Here is a 25,536-nt window from a genome sequence, read left to right as displayed (position 1 = left end):
ATAACGTACAATAGTTATATAGAGGGTGTATACATGGGAATAACATAAAGTAGTTATACAAGTGATATGCGGTGTATGAGGAGGTGCACAAATGCATACAGGGCAGGGAACACACAGGGGTTGGGGCTCTCCGAGCCCAGCGGCAGTTCTCTCCTGTCACCGTGAAGGTGTCGGCATCGCACTCACCTGTCTCCATCAGGCACCGGAGCGGCAGGTGCCATTGCAGGCAGAGCACCGCTACTTCCGCGCCCACCGCCCAAGCCCCGCCCACCGGCTGTCACGCGGGTTGTCCCCATGGTAACTGTACACACCGCTGTCTGTGGAGGATTGCGGGTCGCCATGGTTGGGATCCGAAAGAAAGCGGCGCGGGGAAAGAAAGGCAAAAGGTATCCGTGACCCCCAGAGCAGGACTGTTATTATTCCACCGCACGATGGAATAAGACATGACCCAATCCCGACCCAGTGTGTGTTACTAGAGACCCCTGACCCTTATGGGACAGAGAGGCCACTGCTACTCATCATAGACACATATAGAGGCAAAATAAGACATTACACAGGAAGAAAATAGGATGTGGCAGGAGAAGAATGAGTCCCAGGAGATCGCAAACCCACCTAAATCAGGGATAAGCCCCCACCACCTCCTCAGTATGTGATAAGACCACTTTTCCGCCACAGCATGAAGACCCCACTTCTCTCCAGTATGTGACCATATATTAGTCTATCCTGACCCCAATATGTGATAAGAGAAGATCTAGTCCCAAACCCATTATGTGATAAGAAGGATCTTTCCCTCACCCCAATATTTGATAAGAAGGATCTTTCCCTCACCCCAATATGTGATAAGAAGGATCTTTCCCTCACCCCAATATGTGATAAGAAGGATCTTTCCGTCACCCCAATATGTGATAAAAAGGATCTTTCCCTCACCCCAATATGTGATAAGAAGGATCTTTCCCTCACCCCAATATGTGATAATAAGGATCTTTCCCTCACCCCAATATGTGATAAGAAGGATCTTTCCCTCACCCCAATATGTGATAATAAGGATCTTTCCCTCACCCCAATATGTGATAAGAAGGATCTTTCCCTCACCCCAATATGTGATAAGAAGGATCTTTCCCTCACCCCAATATTGATAAGAAGGATCTTTCCCTCACCCCAATATGTGATAAAAAGGATCTTTCCCTCACCCCAATATGTGATAAGAAGGATCTTTCCCTCACCCCAATATGTGATAAGAAGGATCTTTCCCTCACCCCAATATGTGATAAGAAGGATCTTTCCCTCACCTCAATATGTGATAAAAAGGATCTTTCCCTCACCCCAATATGTGATAAAAAGGATCTTTCCCTCACCCCAATATGTGATAAAAAGGATCTTTCCCTCACCCCAATATGTGATAAGAAGGATCTTTCCCTCACCCCAATATGTGATAAGAAGGATCTTTCCCTCACCCCAATATGTGATAAGAAGGATCTTTCCCTCACCCCAATATGTGATAAGAAGGATCTTTCCCTCACCCCAATATGTGATAAGATCTTTCTCCCACCCCAACTATGTGTGAAGACAAGATCCTGCACCATAGGATGGATCAGCAGATTGTTGTCACTCTGTAGTACTTTTGACTTTTAGGAAGAAGGGGGCTGGAAAGCATGAACATAAAGTGGATAAAGAATCAGAGGTGGAGAGGGCTAAGGCGAGTGCGGCTGTGTGGGAGGCCAGGCTAAAAGTAACCGAATTCTCCAGAGCCGAGTATCGAGAGGCTGCCCGTAGCCTTGCACAGAACAATGTGGAACTGACAAAGAACCAGTATCAGATGGAGAAGGACATGCTAGATGTCATTGGATTTCTCAAGAAGCAGGATGAGAAGAAAGATGAGATGGTAAATTCCTCCTTGTTGCTATCTTGTGTCATCCTGCCCTCCCCCACTGCAACCAATATTACATAACACCAAGTTTTATTTTTTGAGACAGTTTGGAGAGTAAGGTAGTTTCCCCAGAGTTATTATTTAGGCGGTCCATGCCCCAGAATTCTCTTTTTTAGTAATACATTTAGATATGCCACCAGAAGTTAAATATTAATTATTGTATGATTAATAGTTAATTTTTAAACCAAGTTCAATACCTTTTTTCCCTTTACTTAATCTCCCGCCAAATCCCATCACTTGTAATTTTGTAATGTATTTTTACTTTCAATTCATTTCTGGATTGGTAATCTGATGCCATAGTGCGCTTTATATAGCAACAGAATTTGTGCCGGAGCCTGTAGATACTATTACAACATGGGAGGTGTACAGGGCGGGTAATGTAGGCATGTCCTATAGTAGTTGGATAACCTTCACCTTTACAATATTGCCCAACATATACCATTTTATTCTCAATTAACTAGTTTCTTTAGGTCATCCTTTAATTTTTTAGGTAATTTATCTTTAGACCATTTTAAAATGACATTCTTTACTTCATCTACAGCTCTACAAAGCTGTGTGTCCAACCTATACATCATTTATTTACAGCAATTGTTTCGGTACATAAACAAGTGATAATTAGCGCAGCCTGGCTGCCTGCCAAGATAAATTACTGCCTCTTCCTGATCTTCATGCCTTGTGCCTTAGAGAAAGCTTTGTTCCTATGCCCTGCGCTGTTTTTCTGATTTCCTGTTGTGACCCTGGTTCCGTTATTGACTTCGATCCCGCGCTGCCTGTCCTGACGTTCTGCTACATCTCTGACTTTGATCCTGTGCTGCCTGTCTCGACCTCCTGCCTGTCCCTGACCACGAGTTTGCTTTACGATTCTGTACTTCTCCTTGGCTGTCACCACGCACAATGTCGCGCCTGTGGAACGACCTGGTGGTACCACGCTGCAGCAAGTCCAACCCGCTTTGCGGCGGGCTCTGGTGAAAACCGGCTACCACATAGACTCCAGTCCCAGGTGTCGGCTTACATCATCGTCCTCGGTGGTCCAGTGGGTCCACTACCCCTGGTGCCTGACAACAACATTAATAACAATTGGTAAAACCTCACACATCGTCATTGACTCACTGACATTGCACGTACCGATGCTGGCTCACACGCTAGTAGGCCAGTCAGTGACACAGACTTTAGTGGTATTTAGTACCTTACAGGATACAATCTACTCCATCATGAAGAGGACTTCATTAAGATTTTTCCAGGTCATGGTTTATCACCGCCAAATGTCATGCAGCACATCTCCACACTGTGCCCCTAAAAAAAAACAAAGTCACAGTATAATTGATTGTGTTTCTAAATATATAACACTCTCAAAACACGACTGAACACAATATTCCCCACATCAAACATTCATTATACAGTCCCCCGAATAAATTATAGTACAGTACCCGCAATTTATAATCTGTACCAGACCCCCTGAACTGATTACATACAGAATCCCATAATTAATATAAAGCCCAGTTAGGTTGGATACACATATTGGGGCTTATTTACTAAGGGTCCGTGGATCGGATTTACGCCGGACTGTTCATGGTACTCGATATTTGCACCGCTGGGACAGCATTTAGAAGGGGATTATGTCGAATGCGATCGAATTTTGGCGCGCAGCAGCGCCAGCTTTCATGCCACAGAAATCGGGGGGCATGCCGTCGGACGATCCGACTGATTCAGACTGAGCGGGGGATTTAAGATTAAAATTGTGTCGCAACCAATGCACTTACATGCACCGGGAAGAAGAAGGTGATCTCCGGTGGACCTGAGCGGGGAAGCGACACATGCAGGATATCGGGCGCACAATCTTTGTGAATTGCGCCAGAACTCCTCGGGAACTCCTCCGGACGGGTAAGTAAATGTGCCCATTGAATTGTGTTTTGAAACCCAGTGCAAATGCATCAGGCGAACTCATGATCATGCATATACCATATATAGTATATATATAGAGTATAAGCCGACCCGCGTATAAGCTGAGGCCCCTAATTTTACCACCAAAAACTGGGAAAACCTATTGACTCGGGTATAAGCCAAGGATGGAAAATGCATTGGTCACAGCCTCCCAGTATATAGTTAGCAAGCCCCCAGTAGTATATAGCCAGCCAGCCCCCAGTAGTAAATAGTCAGCCCCCAGTAGTATATAGCCAGCCAGCCCCCAGTAGTAAATAGTCAGCCGCCAGTAGTATATATCAAGCCAGCCAGCCCCTGTATTTTATAGCCAGCTAGCCCCCTTAAGTATGCAGCCAGCTCCATTTGCCAAGCACATTAAAAAAAAAAATTTCCATACTCACCTTCCGGCAGTTCCGATGATCTTAGAAGAGGTGCTGCCCATGGACCTGCTGCGGACCTGCCACGCACATTAAGATAGAAGAGGCGTCAGGATGCGAAGTAGTGGATCCTCTGAACCACCGTGGACGATGACACAAGCCAACACTTGGGACCAGAGTTTAAGTGGCACCTGGTCTTCACCAGAGCCCGCCGCAAAGCAGGATGGTCTTGCTGCGGCCGGGTACCACCAGGTCGTTCCAGAGGCGTGACTTGTCCGCGATGGCAGCCAAGGTCGAGGTACAGGAACGCAGGCAATCTCGTAGTCGGGGACAGGCAGCAGGTCCAGGTCGGGCAATACGGGATCAGAGTTGGGGAAGTAGCAATAGATCAAGGCATACAGCGAAGGAGCATAGTCAGGAACTGAACTGGGGTCACAACGGGAAATCACAATGGTGAGTACTCAGTTTATTGTTTTTTATATACCCGAGTATAAGCCGAATGGGGAATTTTCAGCACAAAAATGCTGAAGTGCTGAAAAACTTGGCTTATACTCGAGTATATACGGTATATAGAGCCCCCCCCCCCCCCAAAGATAGTTTATACAATCACAACCCTCCATAGAAAGTATATATAGCCAGACCCCATATAGATAATATATGCAGCCAGTTCAAATAGTATTTACTACCGGACCACCACCCATAGATACTATATACAGCCAGTACCCCCCTATAAATAGTATACACAGGTAGACACCTCCATAGATAGTATACCTACAACCAAACACCCCCATAGATCGTATATACTGTCAGACCCCCATAGATATTATATACTGCCAGATATCCTCCCATAGATAGTATATACAGCCAGTACCTCCCACCCCATAGATACACATCCTTTTCCTCCATGTCGCATGTTAAAAAATAATAAACCAGGGAGTGTGTTCACTTGTGACGTTAATACATTCATAGTTAACATTACTGCTTCTGCCCACTTTTGAAAGCATATAAAAGTATACCTGGCTCTCTGCCAACATACTGCATTGAGTCACGCTGGTTTCCAAGTCCCTGTACCATCATCATTATCTCCTCTCTGCTCTGATAGCTCGTCCTCTCTACCTCCTGGGACAAGAGCTGACAGATTTGTTTGGAGCAGGGGGTCAGTGAACATGTGACGATCATGTATCTCTGCTGCCCTTCTCTTAGCTTCAGGGCAGTATGAGAGTGTGTATAGATGAGACCCACTGGTTACCCGAGCCTGACAGTCACTACAATAACCATGTCCATCTCTTCTCCTAAAGATTGAGAAACTAAAGCAACAACTGATAATGCAGAAGAAAATGGCTGAAGATGAGCGAATAAAGCTGGTGAGTGAGCATAGGTCCATAAGATCATAATGTTATATAAAACAAAGATTGCTGGAATATATGTATCTGCAAGCTACATTTTCTCTAGATACAGGACAGTCATTTCTTAATGGCTGATAGGTGGAGATGAATTACTCCAAAAAATATACAGTAATTAAAGGGATATTTTTATCCTGGGGTAGATGACTAATAATAAAGTTCTCTTACTCTCCCACTCCCCTGCAGCTGCGGTGCCGTCCTGTTTGTACACAGAGGCCTGTGGTGACGCAGCGCGTACAGCTGCACCCCAAGGGTGGCAAGGGACGGCCCCGCAGCTGAACGGGAGAGGGTGAGTATGAGTTCTTTATTTATGAGCTCTACTTTGCATTAATACAACACACATTACTGTCGTGTGCATCTGCCCTAATACCCAGGGCCAGATTAAGGGTCTCAGTGGTATGGAGCACCTCATTTAGGATGGGGCCCCCCAGCTATGCAGCCGACGTGGGGCCCCCTACCACAACAATATAAGTAAAAAGATACCACATAGTTATACTGTTTCAAAGCTCTAGAGATATTAGAAACCAAAAAATACTATTATAAAATAATGATACCACAATACTGTTACCAATTAAAAGTACCATAAGACCAGTATTCCAAACAATAGCGCATCTATTTATAAATGATTCCTCCAAAATGCAGCACACAGTATCACCACAACATAATACCAACATCCTGATAATGAGCACAAGACTCTATACACAGACCGGTATTACCAATAATTTACCACATATAAACTCCATTTATTGATGATCTTTACCGCCATATTGTTATTATACACACACCACCGAGCGGAGGACAATATCACTAATAGCACCTCTGTACGAGCCCAAATAATAACATTACATCATGATTATTACCACTACATAATAACTGGATAATACTGCAATACTATGTAATAACCTACACACACAGACCAGTATATACCACCATATAGTGACCATATAGTAGTATATACCAGTCCTGCATAGAGGCCGCAGTGTCATCCAATCACTTACAGGTGACGTCCCTCATGTTGTCTCTTCCCTTCTTTCTGATCTTCCATGAGGCTTCTTCCAGCCGTGACTCATCTCTGCAGGTTTATAAAACAGACATGGTTGGCATCATCCTATATACTCCTTACACCTGACCCTCAAATACAAAAATGACCACACTGTACCCCCACATTTATCATATATACCCCTCACACCACAACTGACCACACTGTGCCCCCACATATATCATATATACCCCTCACACCACAACTGGCCACACTGTGCCCCCCACATATATCATATATACCCCTCACACCACAACTGGCCACACTGTGCCCCCCACATATATCATATATACCCCTCACACCACAACTGACCACACTGTGCCCCCACATATATCATATATACCCCTCACACCACAACTGACCACGCTGTACCCCCACATATATCATATATACCCCTCACATCACAACTGACCACACTGTGCCCCCACATATATCATATATACCCCTCACACCACAACTGACCACACTGTGCCCCCACATATATCATATATACCCCTCACACCACAACTGACCACACTGTGCCCCACATATATCATATATACCCCTCACACCACAACTGACCACACTGTGCCTCCACATATATCATATATACCCCTCACACCACAACTGGCCACACTGTGCCCCCACATATATCATATATACTCCTCACACTACTGACCACACTGTGCCTCCACATATATCATATATACCCCTCACACTACTGACCACACTGTGCCCCCACATATATCATATATACCCCTCACACCACAACTGACCACACTGTACCCCCACATATATCATATATACTCCTCACACTACTGACCACACTGTGCCCCCACATATATCATATATACCCCTCACACCACAGCTGACCACACTGTGCCCCCACATATATCATATATACTCCTCACACTACTGACCACACTGTGCCTCCACATATATCAAATATACCCCTCACACCACAACTGACCACACTGTGCCCCCACATATATCATATATACCCCTCACACCACAACTGACCTCACTGTGCCCCCACATATATCATATATACCCCTCACATCACAACTGACCACACTGTGCCCCCACATATATCATATATACAGTATATAGTATACAGCCAGCCCCCATGTAGTATACATCCAGCCAACTACCTGTATTATACAGCCAGCCAGCCCCCAGTAGTATACAGCCAGTCCCCATGTAGTATACATCCAGCCAGCCCCCTGTAGTATACAGCCAGCCCCCTGTAGTATACAGCCAGCCCCTGTAGTATACAGCCAGGCCCATGTAGTATACAGCCAGCCCCCTGTAGTATACAGCCAGGCCCATGTAGTATCGCAGCCAGTCCCCATGTAGTATACAGCCAGCCCCCTGTAGTATACAGCCAGCCCCCTGTAGTATACAGCCAGGCCCATGTAGTATACAGCCAGCCCCCTGTAGTATACAGCCAGGCCCATGTAGTATACAGCCAGCCCCCTGTAGTATACAGCCAGGCCCATGTAGTATCGCAGCCAGTCCCCATGTAGTATACAGCCTGCGCCATGTAGTATACAGCCAGCCCCATGTAGTATACAGCCAGCAAGCCCCATATAGTATATAGCCAGCCCCCTGTATGCCAAGTACATTTAAAAAAAAACTTAATTCTCACCGTCCGGCGATACTCACTCACTCCCAATCCTTGGCGCGGCTCCTCTTTTTTCTTCTATTTGCTGTAACAGCCGTCAGAGTCGTGTCCATGCGATCTGCTGGCCGGTGCACACTATGATGCGACGACACTGCCGCATCATAGTTTGCGCCAGCCGGCAGGTCGCATGGACACGACTCTGATGGATAGAGAAGAGATAGAGAAGAAAGAAGAGAAGCCGCGCTGAGGATCAGGAGCTGCGCCAAGGATCTGGGCGCTGGAAGGTGAGTATTACAGTTATTTCTTTGAATTGACTTGTGTATAAGCCGAGGTGAGGTTTTTCAGCACATTTTTTTGTGCTGGAAAAACTCGGCTTATACACGGGTATATGCGGTATATATGTTGCCCCCCCAATTAATGACTTAATTTTTATTGCCCTCTTTAATTAATTAATTTACCTATTTATAGCCCTCTCTATTATACGGTGGTGCCCCATGAATTTTAGATGCTGGTCACCTCAAGTAATTATTTAAAATACATTTACTTAATGTACTGCCCCAATCAATGAATTATCTAATATACTGTCCCCCCCTAGCCTTGTGAACTATTTGTGATCCCTCTTGATAAATGCTTAACCACTCCACTAAGAATCTAATATACTAGAATGAATACTGGAATACTAATACAAAATTATTTGATATGTCCCCCCACAATGAATATTTGATATGCTGCCCCCCCACAATGAATTATATGATATGCTGCCCCCCCACAATGAATTATATGATATGCTGCCCCCCCACGATGAATTATATGATATGCTGCCCCCCCACACAATGAATTATATGATATGCGGCCCCCCCCACACAATGAATTATATGATATGCTGCCCCCCCCCACACAATAAATTATATGATATGCTGCCCCCCACACAATGAATTATATGATATGCTGCCCCCACAATGAATGATATGATATGCTGCCCCCCCACGATGAATTATATGATATGCTGCCCCCCCACGATGAATTATATGATATGCTGCCCCCCCACACAATGAATTATATATTATATGATATGCTGCCCCCACACACAATGAATTATATGATATGCTGCCCCCCCACGATGAATTATATGATATGCTGCCCCCTCACACAATGAATTATATGATATGCTGCCCCCCCACACAATGAATTATATATTATATGATATGCTGCCCCCACACACAATGAATTATATGATATGCTGCCCCCCACACAATGAATTATATGATATGCTGCCCCCCACACAATGAATTATATGATATGCTGCCCCCACACAATTAATTATATGATATGCTGCCCCCCCCCACACAATAAATTATATGATATGCTGCCCCCACACACAATGAATTATATGATATGCTGCCCCCACAATGAATTATATGATATGCTGCCCCCCCACGATGAATTATATGATATGCTGCCCCCCCCACACAATGAATTATATGATATGCTGCCCCCCACACAATGAATTATATGATATGCTGCCCCCCCACAATGAATTATATGATATGCTGCCCCCCCACAATGAATTATATGATATGCTGCCCCCCCACACAATGAATTATATATTATATGATATGCTGCCCCCACACACAATGAATTATATGATATGCTGCCCCCCACACAATGAATTATATGATATGCTGCCCCCCACACAATAAATTATATGATATGCTGCCCCCACAATGAATTATATGATATGCTGCCCCCCCACGATGAATTATATGATATGCTGCCCCCCCACACAATGAATTATATGATATGCTGCCCCCCACACAATGAATTATATGATATGCTGCCCCCCCACAATGAATTATATGATATGCTGCCCCCCCACAATGAATTATATGATATGCTGCCCCCCCACAATGAATTATATGATATGCTGCCCCCCCACAATGAATTATATGATATGCTGCCCCCACACACAATGAATTATATGATATGCTGCCCCCACAATGAATTATATGATATGCTGCCCCCCACGATGAATTATATGATATGCTGCCCCCCCACACAATGAATTATATGATATGCTGCCCCCCACACAATGAATTATATGATATGCTGCCCCCCCCACAATGAATATTATGATATGCTGCCCCCCCACAATGAATTATATGATATGCTGCCCCCCCACAATGAATTATATGATATGCTGCCCCCACACACAATGAATTATATGATATGCTGCCCCCACACACAATGAATTATATGATACGCTGCCCCCCCACACAATGAATTATATGATACGCTGCCCCCCCACAATGAATTATATGATATGCTGCCCCCACACACAATGAATTATATGATACGCTGCCCCCACACACAATGAATTATATGATATGCTGCCCCCCATGATGAATTATATGATATGCTGCCCCCACACACAATGAATTATATGATATGCTGCCCCCCACACAATGAATTATATGATATGCTGCCCCCCATGATGAATTATATGATATGCTGCCCCCACACACAATGAATTATATGATACGCTGCCCCCCACACAATGAATTATATATTATATGATATGCTGCCCCCCCACACAATGAATTATATATTATATGATATGCTGCCCACCACAATAAATTATTTCATGTTCTTCCCTCCGACCACCAAATCCCAAATGAATACTTTTATACAAGCCCCCACCATGTTTTTACTGCTGTTTGATTTAAAAAAAAAAAAAAAAAACTTCTGCTCACCTCTGGCTCCGCAGCTTCTATCTTCTTGCCGCGTCCGGGCAGGAAGGGGTGCGCGGCCGCGTGATGACGTCATCACGCGGCCGCGCAGCCTAGTTCCTGGAGCGATGTGCGCCGGGGTTGTATTCCGGCCACATCGCTCCAGTAATAGTGCTCGAGCGGCCGGAAACGGCCGCATCGAGCACTATACAGGGACGGGCAGGAGCTTCCTGTCCGGACGGACGGAGGCCCCTGCCCGACTGCCGAATACAGGGTCGGGGCCCAGCAGGAGACTGAACATTGGCGCTATTGGAGCGCCAGGCCGGGGGCCCCCAAACAACAAATCCGGATCCGGGGGCCCGGCGCTAGCGCTCCAATAGCGCCAATGATGATCCGGCTCTGCTAATACCCATAATCATTACTGGCACAAATTGTGGGTGTAAATTGCTGCTGTCAACCTGTGGCTTTTAAACTCCAGCAGCCGACCAAGTTGGTGATTTATGCAGAACCATTCGGTTATTAAGGCATTGAGGTGTCATAAATATGAACTACAATAAAGAGATCAGCATTTGTGTATGTTAGGTTGTACCATGCATGACCTGAAAAAAGTCTGTGATTTTATCGGGAGTGCACTGAACTTTCTTTCTCTGAAGTTGTTTTGGACTTTTTATTAAATCCTTTTCACCCTTTTCTGTTCAACGTCCTCTGCTCAAACCTCTTTATGCTAAGTGCACTGTAGAGAATTTTACACATCAAGGACAGCGATTCTTTTCTTTTGTATTGCTGTTACTTTCACTTAACTTTGTGAGTGCCAAAGAAAACAATAAAAGGGAAATACTAGACACTAGTGATATTAGTACGCAAATGGAGTGTCCTAGTACGGCGCGTCAGGTCCCGGTGCATGGAGAGGGCTCAGGGGCTGAGCGTTCTCTATAGCCAGTAAGTCTTTGCTGGTGTTTTCCTGCCAGTCGCTGCCGGCAATGCTGCCGGCGGCTTCAAAAAGATGGCGCCATCTTGTCAACGAGCGTCACTCCCCGTGACGTCATCGGGGAGCGGCGATGTGTTGCCATGATAGCCTTGGATCTTCAGATGACTCATATTAACCCTATCATTACAATGTGCTATCAGCACATTGTAGTGAATAGGAAGGAAAATTCCCATATACTGCCATACTGTAACATATGGCAGTATATGTTAGGATCAATCAGACAACCTAGGGTTAGAGTACCCTGGGAAGTCTGAAAAATAGTAAAAATTAAAATAAAAAAAAAGTAAAAAAAAAATTATAATAAAAAAACTAAAAATTCAAATCACCCCCCTTTCCCTAGAACTGATGTAAATAAACAGTTAAAATCATAAAACCAAAATAAGTATCGCAGCTTCGGAAAATGCCCGATCTATCAAAATATAATAACGGTTTTTCACTGTGTTTAACCCCGTAACGGAAAATAGCGCCCAAAGTAAAAAAAAAATGGCACTTTTGTGCCATTTTGAAAAATATTTAAAAAATCTATAAAAAGTGATCAAAAGGTCATACAGTCCTAAAAATAATAGCAATAAAAACGTCATCAAAAGGCTCAAAAAATGACACCACCCATAGCTCCGTACACCAAAGTATGAAAAAGTTATTAGCGACAAAACATGGCAAAATTTAAAGAAAACATTTTCAGGAGGTTTTAATTTTTGTAAATGTATGAAAACATCATAAAACCTGTACAAGAAAACCTATTTAAGAAAATGGTGCAAATGCGTTTTTCACCATTTTCACTGTCCTTGCGGTCCCCTATTTAAGGACACCCGACTTACAGACAACCTATAGTTACAGACAGACCCATCTGACCTCTGGTGAAGCTTTCTGAATGCTTTACTATAGTCCCAGACTGCAATAATCAGCTGTAAGGTGCCTGTAATGAAGCTTTATTGATAATCCTTGGTCCCATTACAGCAAAGACTGTTTAAATTCCAATTGTCACTGGGGCCAAACATTTTTTTGTCTGGATCTACAATTCTAAAATATACAGTTTCAACTTACATACAAATTCAACTTAAGAACAAGCCTACGGACCCTATCTTGTACGTAACCCGGGGACTGCCTGTATTTGGAATTTTTTTCCCGCTTCCCAGTACACAGGGCCGGCGCTATGGGTAGGCAAAGTGGGCAATTGCTCAGGGCCCCCTGAAAGAGGAAAGAGAATCTCTTCTTTCAAATGAATCATGAATTGTGTCTCTAGGTGCCATGGATCCAGAGATATTCAGGTTGAAAGTGAGAATATCAGGTGCAATTTTTATATATAAAAAACACTCCCAACTGCAGTTTAACAGTTATTATCTCCGTTTTCCTGACACTTAGAAACACAAATTTAGATTCATATAAAAGAGATTCTCTTCTTTCATAGAAAAAAGAAGTAAGGTTCTATGTGTCACAGAGCCAGAGATACAGCCCCCTGAAATTAACCCCCCCCAATCCAGATTCTTAGCCATCAGGCTGCAGGGAGCATTTGTTGCACACATGAGCTGCTGCTCCTCACAGATAATGGAAATATTCACTTTATATGTTACTACATTTTGATAAGGAATAATTTTTTAACTAATATTCATGTTTTAACCCTCTCCTATCCAGAACTATCTAAGAACACACTTTCTCTCTTGTTGCCTTTTATTTTGTGACAGGTTTTTTTTTGTGTGAAAATTTACTGATACAATGAACATTCAATCCTCTTCGCCTAATGTGGCTACTATATATTAACACTGCGACCCAGAACATGTCCACCAAACACACACACATGTTCTGGAATAAAGTTTTTATTTCCCACCATCCTCCATTACTTACACCTATGTTATTTGATGCTCTCACTCATTTTCTTATGAAGCGCGGAGGGTTCTGCTATTGTCCAGCTAATACAATGGCGCACATCTAAAAGTGACTTTTGCTATTTCATTAGCTTGGGTTATGGATATATAGTTATTATTTGGGTTACCATTGTGTAAGGGAGCATACAATGATAGATCTGTGTGACGCTCAGTGCAATTTCTGCAAAAATGGATTTAATGCCCCTTTTGCTGCATATTTTGGTGAATATCCACATGTGGGGTCTGTATGATCTCCTCACATCTTACTGTTTTAGGAAAGTATATTTTCTTTATATAAGTATTCAGAATTTGTACATATGTTAGAGAAAATTTTGAATGTTAATTGCCAAATGCAAAAACCAAACGCCTGGTTGTCTGCTTTCTATTCTATAGGTTTTATGGCCGCTTTACTTTTTATTCTGTTTTATTGCTATATTTTGCAGGTTGTGACTGTCTTTAAATTTGTAGATGAAAAGCAGTTATTACATATTAGTGATATTATGTGGATTTATTTATGTGAACATATCACTATGGGACATTTGTGAACTCTACACATGTCCATCTATTACATTTAGGAGATGTGAAGGGAAATATTTTCTGTTTGGAGCACCTTTTTTGTCATCAAAGTCAAATTTTAAGTTTTTTTAATGAAATGTTTCAGTTTTAATCAAAATTGCATGAAGGCGCCTCTTTCTATAAACTCTTTAATGCAATTTTGCTGTAATTTTTAAACGTCAAAATTGTAAAATTGCTCTGGTCAATAACGCAACAAAATATCCAGAAATGCCAGGCGTTGAAAGGGTAAATACCTCTTGGCTGAATTCCTGGGTGAAGATGCTTATGATCTATCTGTCTAGTTATCTCTCATATAATCTGACCATTTATATATCTTGCTTTTTCTCTATTTAATAATCAATCTTCTATTTCTTTTCTACTGTATTTATCTCTCATATCCATCTCCTGTATATATATAATCTACTTTATAATTCTGCATCTAGAAATTTCTATCATCTTTCATATTTATCTTCTATCATAACACTTATAAATAATAATTCCTTTATTTATATTGCACGCACAGATTACGCAGAGCCCCATGGGGCTCACAATCTATTCAACCTACCAGTAATTTTTTTGGAGAGTGGGAGGAAACCCACGCAAACACAGAGAGAACATACAAACTCTTTGCAGATGTTGACCAGCGCTGCAAGGCTGTAGTGATAACCACTGAGCCACCATGCTGCCCATCAATCTCCCTATCATCTATCTATCTCCTATAAAATTCTACCATATTACAGCTTGTTTTACCATACTAAATGGAGCCTTTTGCTTACTGTGTCTGGTCATAAAATAGTTTTATTTTGGGGCCCCACTTTTAGTTTTGCCCAGGGCCCCACTTTGTCTAGAACTGGCCCTGCCAGTACACGACATGGAAAATTAAATACCATCACTATGAAGTGCAATTTGCTACGCAGCAATCAAGCTGTCACAGAGCTCTTTCGAGGAAAAATAAAAATTTTTTGAAGGTGGTGAGTGAAAATTCAAGTGAAAAAACTAAAAAGAGTAAGGTTGTTAAGGGGTTAACATAGGTCCACTCTTTAGTTTCAACAAAATTTTATTGAAGGAAAACAGAATGGTGCTTTGAAATAGGTCACAGCAAAACACATACCCCTTGCAGGGGGAATTCACAGGGTTTGGTATGATTCATAGTCAGCTACTGTATCAATCAAAAAAAGAGAGAAAACAGACTGTGAGGGAGTAGGAAACCTTAGCTCCACTCTTTAAGGGTTTTTACTGCCCTACTATTTTAGGGGTTCAGCAATTGAGACTGAGCACCTGAAATCTGTTACTGCAAAAATCAGCCAATTGACGCTCCTTTCCTTCTGAGCCATATTGTGCACGGAAAAACAGCAGTTTGTGACCATGTGTGGGATATTACTGCATTCTAGAGAAACTGGGTAACATACTATGGGGTGCTTTTATTTCTCTAAATGGACCTCATTTTCACTAAAGACAGGTTGCAGAAGCCCATCACACCTGCAGTGCAAATATGTCTTTCTGCTTTCTCTAAACATTTGCATTACAATATAATTGTGTGTTATAACTGACCTTGCACCCTGACAGAATCATTTGTGTAGTCCCAGGGGTTGGGCTATAGTTATTAAAAATATGTTTTGCTTTTTTGTATGTGCAAATATGATTTTAGACTATATTTGTTATACACATACGTATCTAGTGAAATTAATTTATTCTGTTCTGTTATAAAGAATGGCGGGATCCTTCTTTTACTCTTCAATTGCAATATTGCCACCTAGTGACCATAGAGCATATTTATTCGAAGAACAAAAAAAAAATCTATATAGCCTCTTAATACATTTAAGAGGAGAATAATGGAGCAATTTACATGGCAGCATTTTATAACATATGTATCACCCCAGTAACATCCGTACAGTTTTCATCATTGCTTAGGTTTTTGCTATCATTGTTGTTGCTTTCGTCTTTATTTAGATTTTACAAAAAAAATTTTTTAAAGGGAATTGTGCAGGGATTTTATCTTAGTTGTGCATCTTGTAGCCTTTTCCCCCACTAACGCTCAGGGATAATTCCAAGCACATCATCTTTAGAGTACATTATGATCTCTAACTTCCATCATGAAATAATAAATCCTGATCACTTGGAAGTGCAATTTATCACTGTCATTACCTAAAGAATTCTGTTCTTCCCCAGATGGAAACATATAAGAAGCAGATTTCTGGTCTTGAAGATGAATGTTCCCGTAGAGCTCATGACATGGAAGTCATTCAGTCGGAGTTTAGAATGATGAAAGAATTCCGCAGACACAAGGCTGAACTAGAGAGAGAACTACATGAGGTTGTCACCACCACCCCATTTCCCACGGTGGCTTTGTCAACCAGTGAGGATATGGACCTCTCATTTACATAAATGTTCTCTTTATGCAGATTAAGGAGAGCCTTCTCAGAGCAAAAAAGGATCATCAAAAAGCTCTGTCCAATACGGAGAAGCATTTCATTGAGGAGAAGGTAAAGGTTCTGCGCGTGATCTTACTGTGCAGCTGATACTTAATTCTCACTCCAACTCTTCTGTCTTCTTGAACTCTACTAAATAGCCATTTGTGTGCACTCTGTAGTGAGTTATAACGTAACCTCAGAACTTCACAAAGACGCAGCTAATCTCAACACAAAGTTATTAAAGTGCTAGTAAGGAGATGGATTCCAGGAACTCCTGCAGATCTTATGTGGAGGGTAATTCTGTGCAAAACTCAACATCTTCATACAGCACCAAGGCATTAATGAATGGGTCATGAATTGGCACTCTGCAGTCTCTACTGTGAGTGTAATACATAGCGAGTAGACACATGTCCTACTTTTAAGAGGCCACCTGGAACAAAACTGGAAGGATGCAGTTTCAGCCTGGTAAAACTCTCCCTCTTTTCTGCTCATTGCTTCAACAGAATCTTATAATGTTTTTTTTTTCGAGCCATTTCCTTCCATTGTGTATTTTTTAGATTTGATTTGGTTTCTTTGATTATTTTCCTCAGCAACGCTTGGAGAAGGAGGCAGAGAAGAAAATTATAATGTTGGCAGAGGAGGCTCACACTGAGGCGGTCATGTAAGCGTGTCTCTGCTGCCCATTACCTATCGCTTCTTAACTGCCATCTTTTTGGATGTTTCTCTCCTGTTCTAATGCAGCATCATAACAAAGAAACTTTTTTTTCAGCCATATAACTTCCAAATATGTTTATGTGTACTTAGGCCTCAGCACATGCTCTCCAGCCACAAATAAATAGTGTTCCTTGAATGTTTGGTCTTGAACTTTATGAAATATACCTTTTGTAGATGAATATCGAATATGCTTTATCATGATAAATAATAATAATAATTCCTTTATTTATATAGCACCAACATATTCTGCAGCACTACACAGAGCTTGCCAAATCAGTCCATAAAGCAGTGCATGCCCCCATACTGTTTGATGTTGGATTCCATGTTTTAGAAAAGAACAGGAATACCCTAGACCTCCATAACTACCAGTCCAATTCTGATTCCTGAATATAGCCACTGTCTGTTGAATGATGTGAGATACCTACCATACATTTTTCACTGCTACCCACATAAAGATAAGGTCACATTATAAAATCCTAACTGCAAGGTATAACCAGATTATTTTGGCAAAGGACGCTCACTACAAGCACCAGCTATCCGCTTGGTGGTCCAAACATGATCTCAGGTTCTAAAGCTACTCAAGCATAGTCTGATGGGAAGGCAGGGGGGTCTGAACGGTAGAGGCGAGTCTGGTTAGTGGTAATTAGGTTGGTGGAGATGGCTGAATTGACACCACTCGAATTCTATCTCCTGGCAAAGAGCTTGCTTAAAAATAACCAGATTCTTGGTTAATAATAATCTTATGAAATTAGTTTTTTTTTTCCTATGAAATTTGTTGGTTAATAATCTATTTATCTAAATCTATTTGTATAGCGTCATCATATTTCGTACCGCTTTATAAATCATGGAGTTCATATACAAATAAAATGAGACAGTACAGAGTAAAAACATAGTCATATGGAAACAATAGGAGTGAAGGCCCTGCTCCCGAGAGCTTACAGGCTGAGGGTAAACTTTTATAAAGTTTGCTTTATCAGTTTTATGTGTGTATTTCTTGCAGACAGTTGGGTGACGTAGGAAGATCAGTCTTTAAGGAGAACGTTCGACTAAAAGAAGCCATTACTTATCATGTGAACCAGTCTCGAGAGTTACAGAAAACAGTGGAACAGTTGGAGGAGGAGAGGAAGCAGCTTCTGCAGGAGAAGGTTAGAACTTTTCTTCTACATAAGGCCATAAAATCGGCAGATAGCTCATGGTCTCCAGGGACATGCATTATGCACGGACATGGTGCATGAGCACTCTGTGTCTCACCAAACTGTGTTTGAGTGGCCACACTGCAAAAGGTAGAGCAGGGCCTATTCCTGCCCCGAGCAGCTGTAGAAGTCTTAGGGTTAGTTTTCTCATATGCATCAAGTTTATCATGCATTTGCCCATTCTGCCCATAAACGGCTAATATAAATGTAACCCCCGTCCATAGCAATTAATTTATCAATATTCATTATAAAGGGTTATTCAATTTTTCATGAACTTATTTATTTATTTAGAGGATAGGTAATCATATACTTCAGTTAGCACCTCTCTCTCTTACTCACAGAAAGCAAAAAAACATAAAAAATCAGCTAGTGGAAAAATAATATGCCTTGATATTAGAAAATGTTAGAATTTCCTCTTCTTTTATAAATTGGGAAAGTGACATCTTAATGTCTTATTTAATAGTCCAGTATATCTAAATGTTTTGTTTATCCTTCAAAAAGGTCTTTTTTCATTTCACAGGAAACTAACCAGCAGCTTATACAGGAAAAGATCCACCAAGGAACTGAGAAGAATGCTCAGAACCAAGCTCTACAAGAGACCATTAGGACCCTAGAGAGCAGCCTAGAAAAGCTCACTCTAGAAAAGGAGCATGCCCTTCATAAAATACAGAGACAAATCCAAGGGACTGATCAAGCAGGAAATATGGAGCTGCAAAAGCTGCACAAAACTCTAGAGCTGAAGGACAGAGAAATGAACAGGGTGAAAAAACTGGCCCATAACATCCTGCAGGAGAGGACTCAGGTTGAGAATTTTTTCCTTGAGGCACTGGAGCATGTGAGGCAGGAGATCAAATCAAGCAGGAACTGTTATAAGAAGATGGCACAGGTGGCATACCAAAGCCGCATGAAAATGGCATCCACAGGCACTGAGCAGTACCCCAAGGTCCGAACATTTCACAATAAAGAGCACAGTACCAACGATGTGAGCCATGACCTCATGGAGGCGGATAAATGGTAAATTTTAAAATCATGACACTGAGGGTGCATTCACAGATGTTGTTTAAATTGCATTTGTGGGTGGTGATCAGACTTATTGCATTTGCAATTCCAGTGAAACATAAGCAATTGTCAGGCACCAGAGGTAGTGGGCCCACTCCACTGGACCACTGCACACGATGACATAACCGACACCTAGGAGCGAAGTCTAAGCGGCACCCGGTTTTTCCTAGATCCCACCCAAAGCGGGTTGGACTTGTTGCAGTGTGTCACCACCAGGTCGCTCCACAGACTTTGTCTGTGGTGTCGGCCAAGGCATAGTACAGAATCGTGAGGCAAGATCGTGGTCGGGGACAGACATGAGGTTGAGACAGGCAGCACACGATCAGTCACTGACACAATTGGGGTCACAACAGAAAATCGGAGAGCAATCACAGGACATCAGGAACAAGCCTTCTCAATGGCTAAAAGGCACAAAGACCGGCGGCGTCTGCAGGGAGAGGCTGGCCTATGAAGAATTCTGGAAACAAGCAGCGCCAATTAATGGTGCGCTAGCCCTTTAAATTTTTTGGAGCCAGCACACGGGCCCTAGGAGGCGCACGCCTGACCGCCGGAGCAGAGACAGGAACATGGAGAGGAAAGAAACATGGCGGTGGTCCTGGGCAGTGGAGAGGGACATGGGTCGCAGGAGTACCCGTGACAGCGATCAGGAACACAATTCAAAACACTGTGCCCCAAATTTATCAAAAGCGAGACAAACTGCTTTAGTGCAGCATGTCCCACGAATGTGCAGGGTGCGCCAGGTAATTGAATACTGGCGCATGGTCTTCAATTATCGGGTGCACCCTGCACTGCTGGGGAATTGCGCTCATTTTTTTTGTGTGCACATTTTTTATACAGCGTGCGACACAATTCTATTGAGTCGCTGTGATACATATCCACTAACGACTAGACACTAACAGTGTCGGACACAGTGTGCAAGCTTATTGCCAATTACATGTGTTTAATTGGAAACCCAGATGCATTCGGGCCGACCCCTGCCACGCCTGAAAACATGTGAGAAATGCTTCCCTATATCTAGTTCTGATTTCCTGGGGATTACTCTCAGGCCCCTCCACTCATTGGGGCCGATTTATCAAGCTGTCTGAAAATCTGAATATTTCTAGTTGCCCATGAATAATTAAAAGGGGAGCTGTGATTGGTTGCCATGAGCAACCAGATATATTCTTTCAGACAGCTTGAAAAATCTGCCCCATTATGTTTTCACCACCCTGACAAACACAGTACACAGTCATCTTTTCCATACAATTCCACTATGTACCGGCCTACTTAAAGGACATCTACCACCAGGATGAAGAATTGTAAACCAAGCACACTGATATACTAGTGTGTCTGTGCCCCCTCTGAAACGATCTGCTCTTCTTTTAACTTTTTATGCCCTGGTTTTTACAATAAAAGGGTTTTAAAATTATGCAAATGAGCGTGAGGGAGTCTTGGCTCCATAGGTGTTAATGGAGCCTGGAGCCCCTCAGTCTCATTTGCATAGTTTTTAAAGCCCTTTTTTCTTAAGGGAATAAGTAGCTAAAAGAAGAGCAGCGAAAAGAAGAGCAGATCCTGTCAGAGAGGGCACACACCAGTATGTAAGTGTGCTTGGTTTACAATCTTTATCCTGATGGTAGATCTCCTTTAACTTGGTTGACCAGTTTCCACAAATAAATGTTATTGTTTTATTGATAAGTTACAATTTTCCAATATGCTTTCTGGATTAATTCCTTAGTTTTCAAGATCTCGGCTTGCTGTCCTTCTATAAGAAGTTTCGGGCTGCATTTGCACAATTCATCTGGATTTTCAAAAAGCAATCCAGATGGAAGTAATGAGCACCCATATATCTTGCTCCTGAACAATGCAAAACACCAGGTGCTACCTAACAATCACATACGTTCCTGTGGAAATGCATATGCAATTCAACCAAGACCCTACCGGACCGCTTGGATTGCATTGTGAAAAAGGTTGTGCTTCCGTTCACAAATGGCTTTTAAATTGCGTTTTGAAACGCAATACATCAACTGAGAGGAGATTTGCCTAATTATAATTACATGGCTTTTAACATTTGCACTGTTAATGCATGTGTTAACATTGCGTTAACAGTTCCATTATGTAAACAGCAATGTAATTAGGCAAATTGCCTCTCCTTACCAATTTCAAAATGTTTCAAAATGCAATGTAAATGCCAGGTGGGAACGCAGCCTTGAGAAGGACAGAAAGCAGAGATCTAGAAAACCATGAGGGATCGATACAGAAAGTAAATTGAAAAACTTTTCATTATACAAATGAACTAGACAACCCCTATACTACCCTCACAAAGCTTTCATACATTAATGCAGGCATTACCACTTCTGTCCCCAATTCTTTGCATGGGAAAGTATACCAATGTCTGCATCATTTGACACTATAGTAACCCCATATATATTATTAACCTGTAACTGGTTACTCCTTACATGACCTGGTACTTATTTTTAAATCCACCAAAATCCTCTTATGACTGTGCTACTCTGAAAATGAGTATTTGTTTCATAGGTCACATGTTCAGAGTGGAAGAGCTGATTTCGGGGACCTGACATGGGAACAAAAGGAGAAAGTTCTGAGACTGCTGTTTGCAAAAATGAATGGTTCTGTTATCAGGTAAGACTGCCTTCAAGAACAAAATCGGTTCAGGCATTAAGCAGCGGTATAGCTAAAGGAACTGGGCTTGTTTAGGGGTCTTGAGGTCGTTGTAAAAACAAACTTCTATGCAAATGAGCTTTACAAGAGGCTAGAAAAATAATAAGAACATACCTAACTCTCAATTTTACTGTACGAGTATCTCCAAACCTCTCAGGAAACACCAAGAGAGAGCCACTAAGTCAGATCCCCACCACAAACAGTGGCAGGCTGAGTGGCCTTTCCTAGTTTTTCCTGCCTGCAGCAGTAGCCAAGAAGCAGGGAATGTTAAGGAAAACTTTATCATTTTTGCTTATCACTTTAAAATGAATATTCTTTTTATTGGACAACCCCTATTACCAAGAAACAACCATCTCTAAAAATATGTAAATGGTGTTTAATAACTAAGCATCAGCAATCATTTGCTTTTATCCCACTAAACACCAGCTTTTATCCCACTACACTAACAGCGCCCTCAAGTTTAGTAGGAAATATGCTTTTTAGCATTATGTTAAAACACTGTCATCTAAATTGCCTCTAAAGCCATATGTAAATGAGTGGGAGAGTCACTTTTTGCCTCAGATGAGCCACACTGTAAGGCCAGAGGGGGGAATATCACCTTAGACACCCCCCTACAGCACCGAGAAGCATGCTTCTATATTTATTTTAGATCTAGGAATCTCATTGAGCCCAGGCATGGGGTTCAGTGTTCTTTAGAACCAGAGAAACAAACCGGTAAAGAAATGGTTGGCAGTCTTTAACTAATGAATATATTTTACTAATATCCCTAAACCTGGGCTATGGAGCATGCTGCGAATGACTGAATTCTCTTGAATTGGGATTTATTTTCTCTTGTAGAAAAAGAAATCCCATGACAAAAGGAGGGAGCGATCAAGATGACTTAATGACAGGAGACCACTGTGAAAGGTGAGGCAGGCGGTACTTGAGGTACTCTGCTCTATAGTAATGTGTTTTTTACTGATCTATAACTCAGACAAAGCCTGAATAAATCCAACATCTACAGGAGTATTTCTATATACCTCTGTTCTTGAGTCTTTAATAGTCATTAGAAATCCAATGAGGTGGGGAGGGAGCTGCTCAATATTGGAGGCACATAGGGAAAGTTCCCATACTACCAAAATCTTTTTTCCTTATCATTTTACTCACTTGGGGATATTGAGTGCTATAAATAGCAAATACATCTTGTGTAACACTGTTTGGGTAATCCCTAGGTCACCTGGAAACACACAAGACCAAGGACATGCTATATTCCTAACTCAACTCAATCATGAAGAATCTTCAAGAAGCTTTGTGTTACCAGACATCCATAAGACAAGATGCCAGGTCATGAGCTAAATATCTGTTTATGGCTGATATCATGTATTGCAGGCCTCTCAAAATAAACATTTTACCTACTCATTCTAGTATTAAATCAACAATTTAGCATTTCTGCAAACCAAAGGTCTTTAGAGCAAAAATATATAAATTAACTTTTATTTTTAATATGCTTTAAAATTAAATAGACACGCGGGTTAATATATGTGTACGAAAATAATTTTTTAAATTTTAACGTGGTGGGAATAGAGCGCTGTTTTATTAGTGTATATACAGGAGAAGGCTCAATATAGAGGAAGGCAGTGTGCATTCACATAAGGAAATATCCTAAGGTTTATCAATAGGTTCCATTTAGCTGTTATTTAAATAAGTATTGAGATAGCAACGCTTATTTATTCACAGTGGATCCCTTACATAGGCTTATGGGTTCATGGATTCTCAATCCCTTTACATATTAGCCTGTGCGGCTGTCCAATTTCTCCACCGCCGTTATCTGTGACTTTTTGCCTGTATGCAGGACCACTGATTTAGAGCGTATAAAAAGCTCTCTGTAGTTATAAAGCCTGAACCTCTATATATATTCCCTATCAGCAGTGTTCACACTGTTTTAGGAATGACTATTGGTGAGCACACTCCACCATACGTATTGCTAAGCTATCTTGTTTGATGCTTGCAAATCGGGATCCTGCTGCAGTTCAGCAACTGGCTTAGATTCTGCCTCTAACTCTCAACACCACACAATTTAAAAATACACGCACTCAAGCAGCCCCCCCGACATGTTTCGCCATATATATGGTGTGCTCAGGGGGTAACTGGGCTGATCTAAGACGTTGAGCAAGTTGCCGTCCCCTTATAACTTTGCTAGGGATCCTGCAAATCGGGATCCTGCTGCAGTTCAGCAACTGGCTTAGATTCTGCCTCTAACTCTCAACACCACACAATTTAAAAATACACGCACTCAAGCAGCCCCCCCAACATGTTTCGCCATATATATGGTGTGCTTAGGGGGTAACTGGGCTGATCTAAGACGTTGAGCGAGTTGCCGTCCCCTTATAACTTTGCTAGGGATCCTGCAAATCGGGATCCTGCTGCAGTTCAGCAACTGGCTTAGATTCTGCCTCTAACTCTCAACACCACACAATTTAAAAATACACGCACTCAAGCAGCCCCCCCGACATGTTTCGCCATATATATGGTGTGCTCAGGGGGTAACTGGGCTGATCTAAGACGTTGAGCGAGTTGCCGTCCCCTTATAACTTTGCTAGGTGACATCATTGTTGGGGTATGTTTACAATACACCAATCAGTGAGAAGTACGCAATTCCAGTATAGTCAGCTGATAACCAGCCTCCCTCTTCCGGCATCCAATTGGTCCCGATGGATAGTGTTAAATTACGTCATATTTGTTAGCCTGCCATCAAAGGAAAACAGCTGATGGTATAGATATAAATTATTAGAGATTGATGTCTTACTGTGGTGAAATGACGTCTCATCTATCAAAGGGATAAGAAATAAAAGGAAGAGGACTAACAATACCGGGTAAGTATTAATACTGCGACAGATATAGATACACCATCAGCAACTTGTATACATTTGACACATCCGCTTATAGTCCACATATGTGCGTCTCCCCCTAACATATTATACATATATATACATATATATATTATATGACACTTTTTTCCTGTTCACTTGTGCTGGACGGTCGTTTTTCCTTACTGTATGCTTCTGAAACAGAAGTTGGATGGTCTTAGGTGTATCTTATCCCTTTCCCTTGATATACCTACC

At 42.0% G+C, this 25,536-nt stretch overlaps 2 protein-coding genes across 3 annotated transcripts in view; one reads left to right on the top strand and one right to left on the bottom strand.

The window, feature by feature from the left end:
- Nucleotides 1-304, bottom strand: part of ENTPD5 (ectonucleoside triphosphate diphosphohydrolase 5 (inactive)) — a 33,909-nt gene extending 33,605 nt beyond the window's left edge. The window contains exon 1 of one of the 2 annotated variants that reach the window (XM_072116891.1): nt 187-304. The gene's annotated coding sequence lies outside the window, so the exon portion shown is untranslated. The remainder of the gene's footprint in view (nt 1-186) is intronic. The other variant, XM_072116892.1, reaches the window with a different exon arrangement.
- BBOF1 (basal body orientation factor 1) lies at nt 262-23,833 on the top strand. Its single transcript, XM_072116890.1, has 11 exons — nt 262-386; nt 1,633-1,882; nt 5,523-5,588; nt 16,570-16,713; nt 16,803-16,883; nt 17,402-17,472; nt 18,526-18,670; nt 19,239-19,732; nt 22,292-22,396; nt 23,273-23,341; nt 23,647-23,833. Exons 1-11 carry the CDS (start codon nt 295-297, stop codon nt 23,768-23,770), a joined length of 1,641 nt encoding a protein of 546 aa, XP_071972991.1. The 5' UTR covers nt 262-294; the 3' UTR covers nt 23,771-23,833.
- Nucleotides 23,834-25,536: the final 1,703 nt, after the last annotated feature.

The sequence above is a fragment of the Engystomops pustulosus genome, chromosome 7 (assembly GCF_040894005.1).
Source record: "Engystomops pustulosus chromosome 7, aEngPut4.maternal, whole genome shotgun sequence".
Lineage (NCBI taxonomy): Eukaryota > Metazoa > Chordata > Amphibia > Anura > Leptodactylidae > Engystomops > Engystomops pustulosus.
This window is presented reverse-complemented; position numbering and strand designations above follow the sequence as displayed.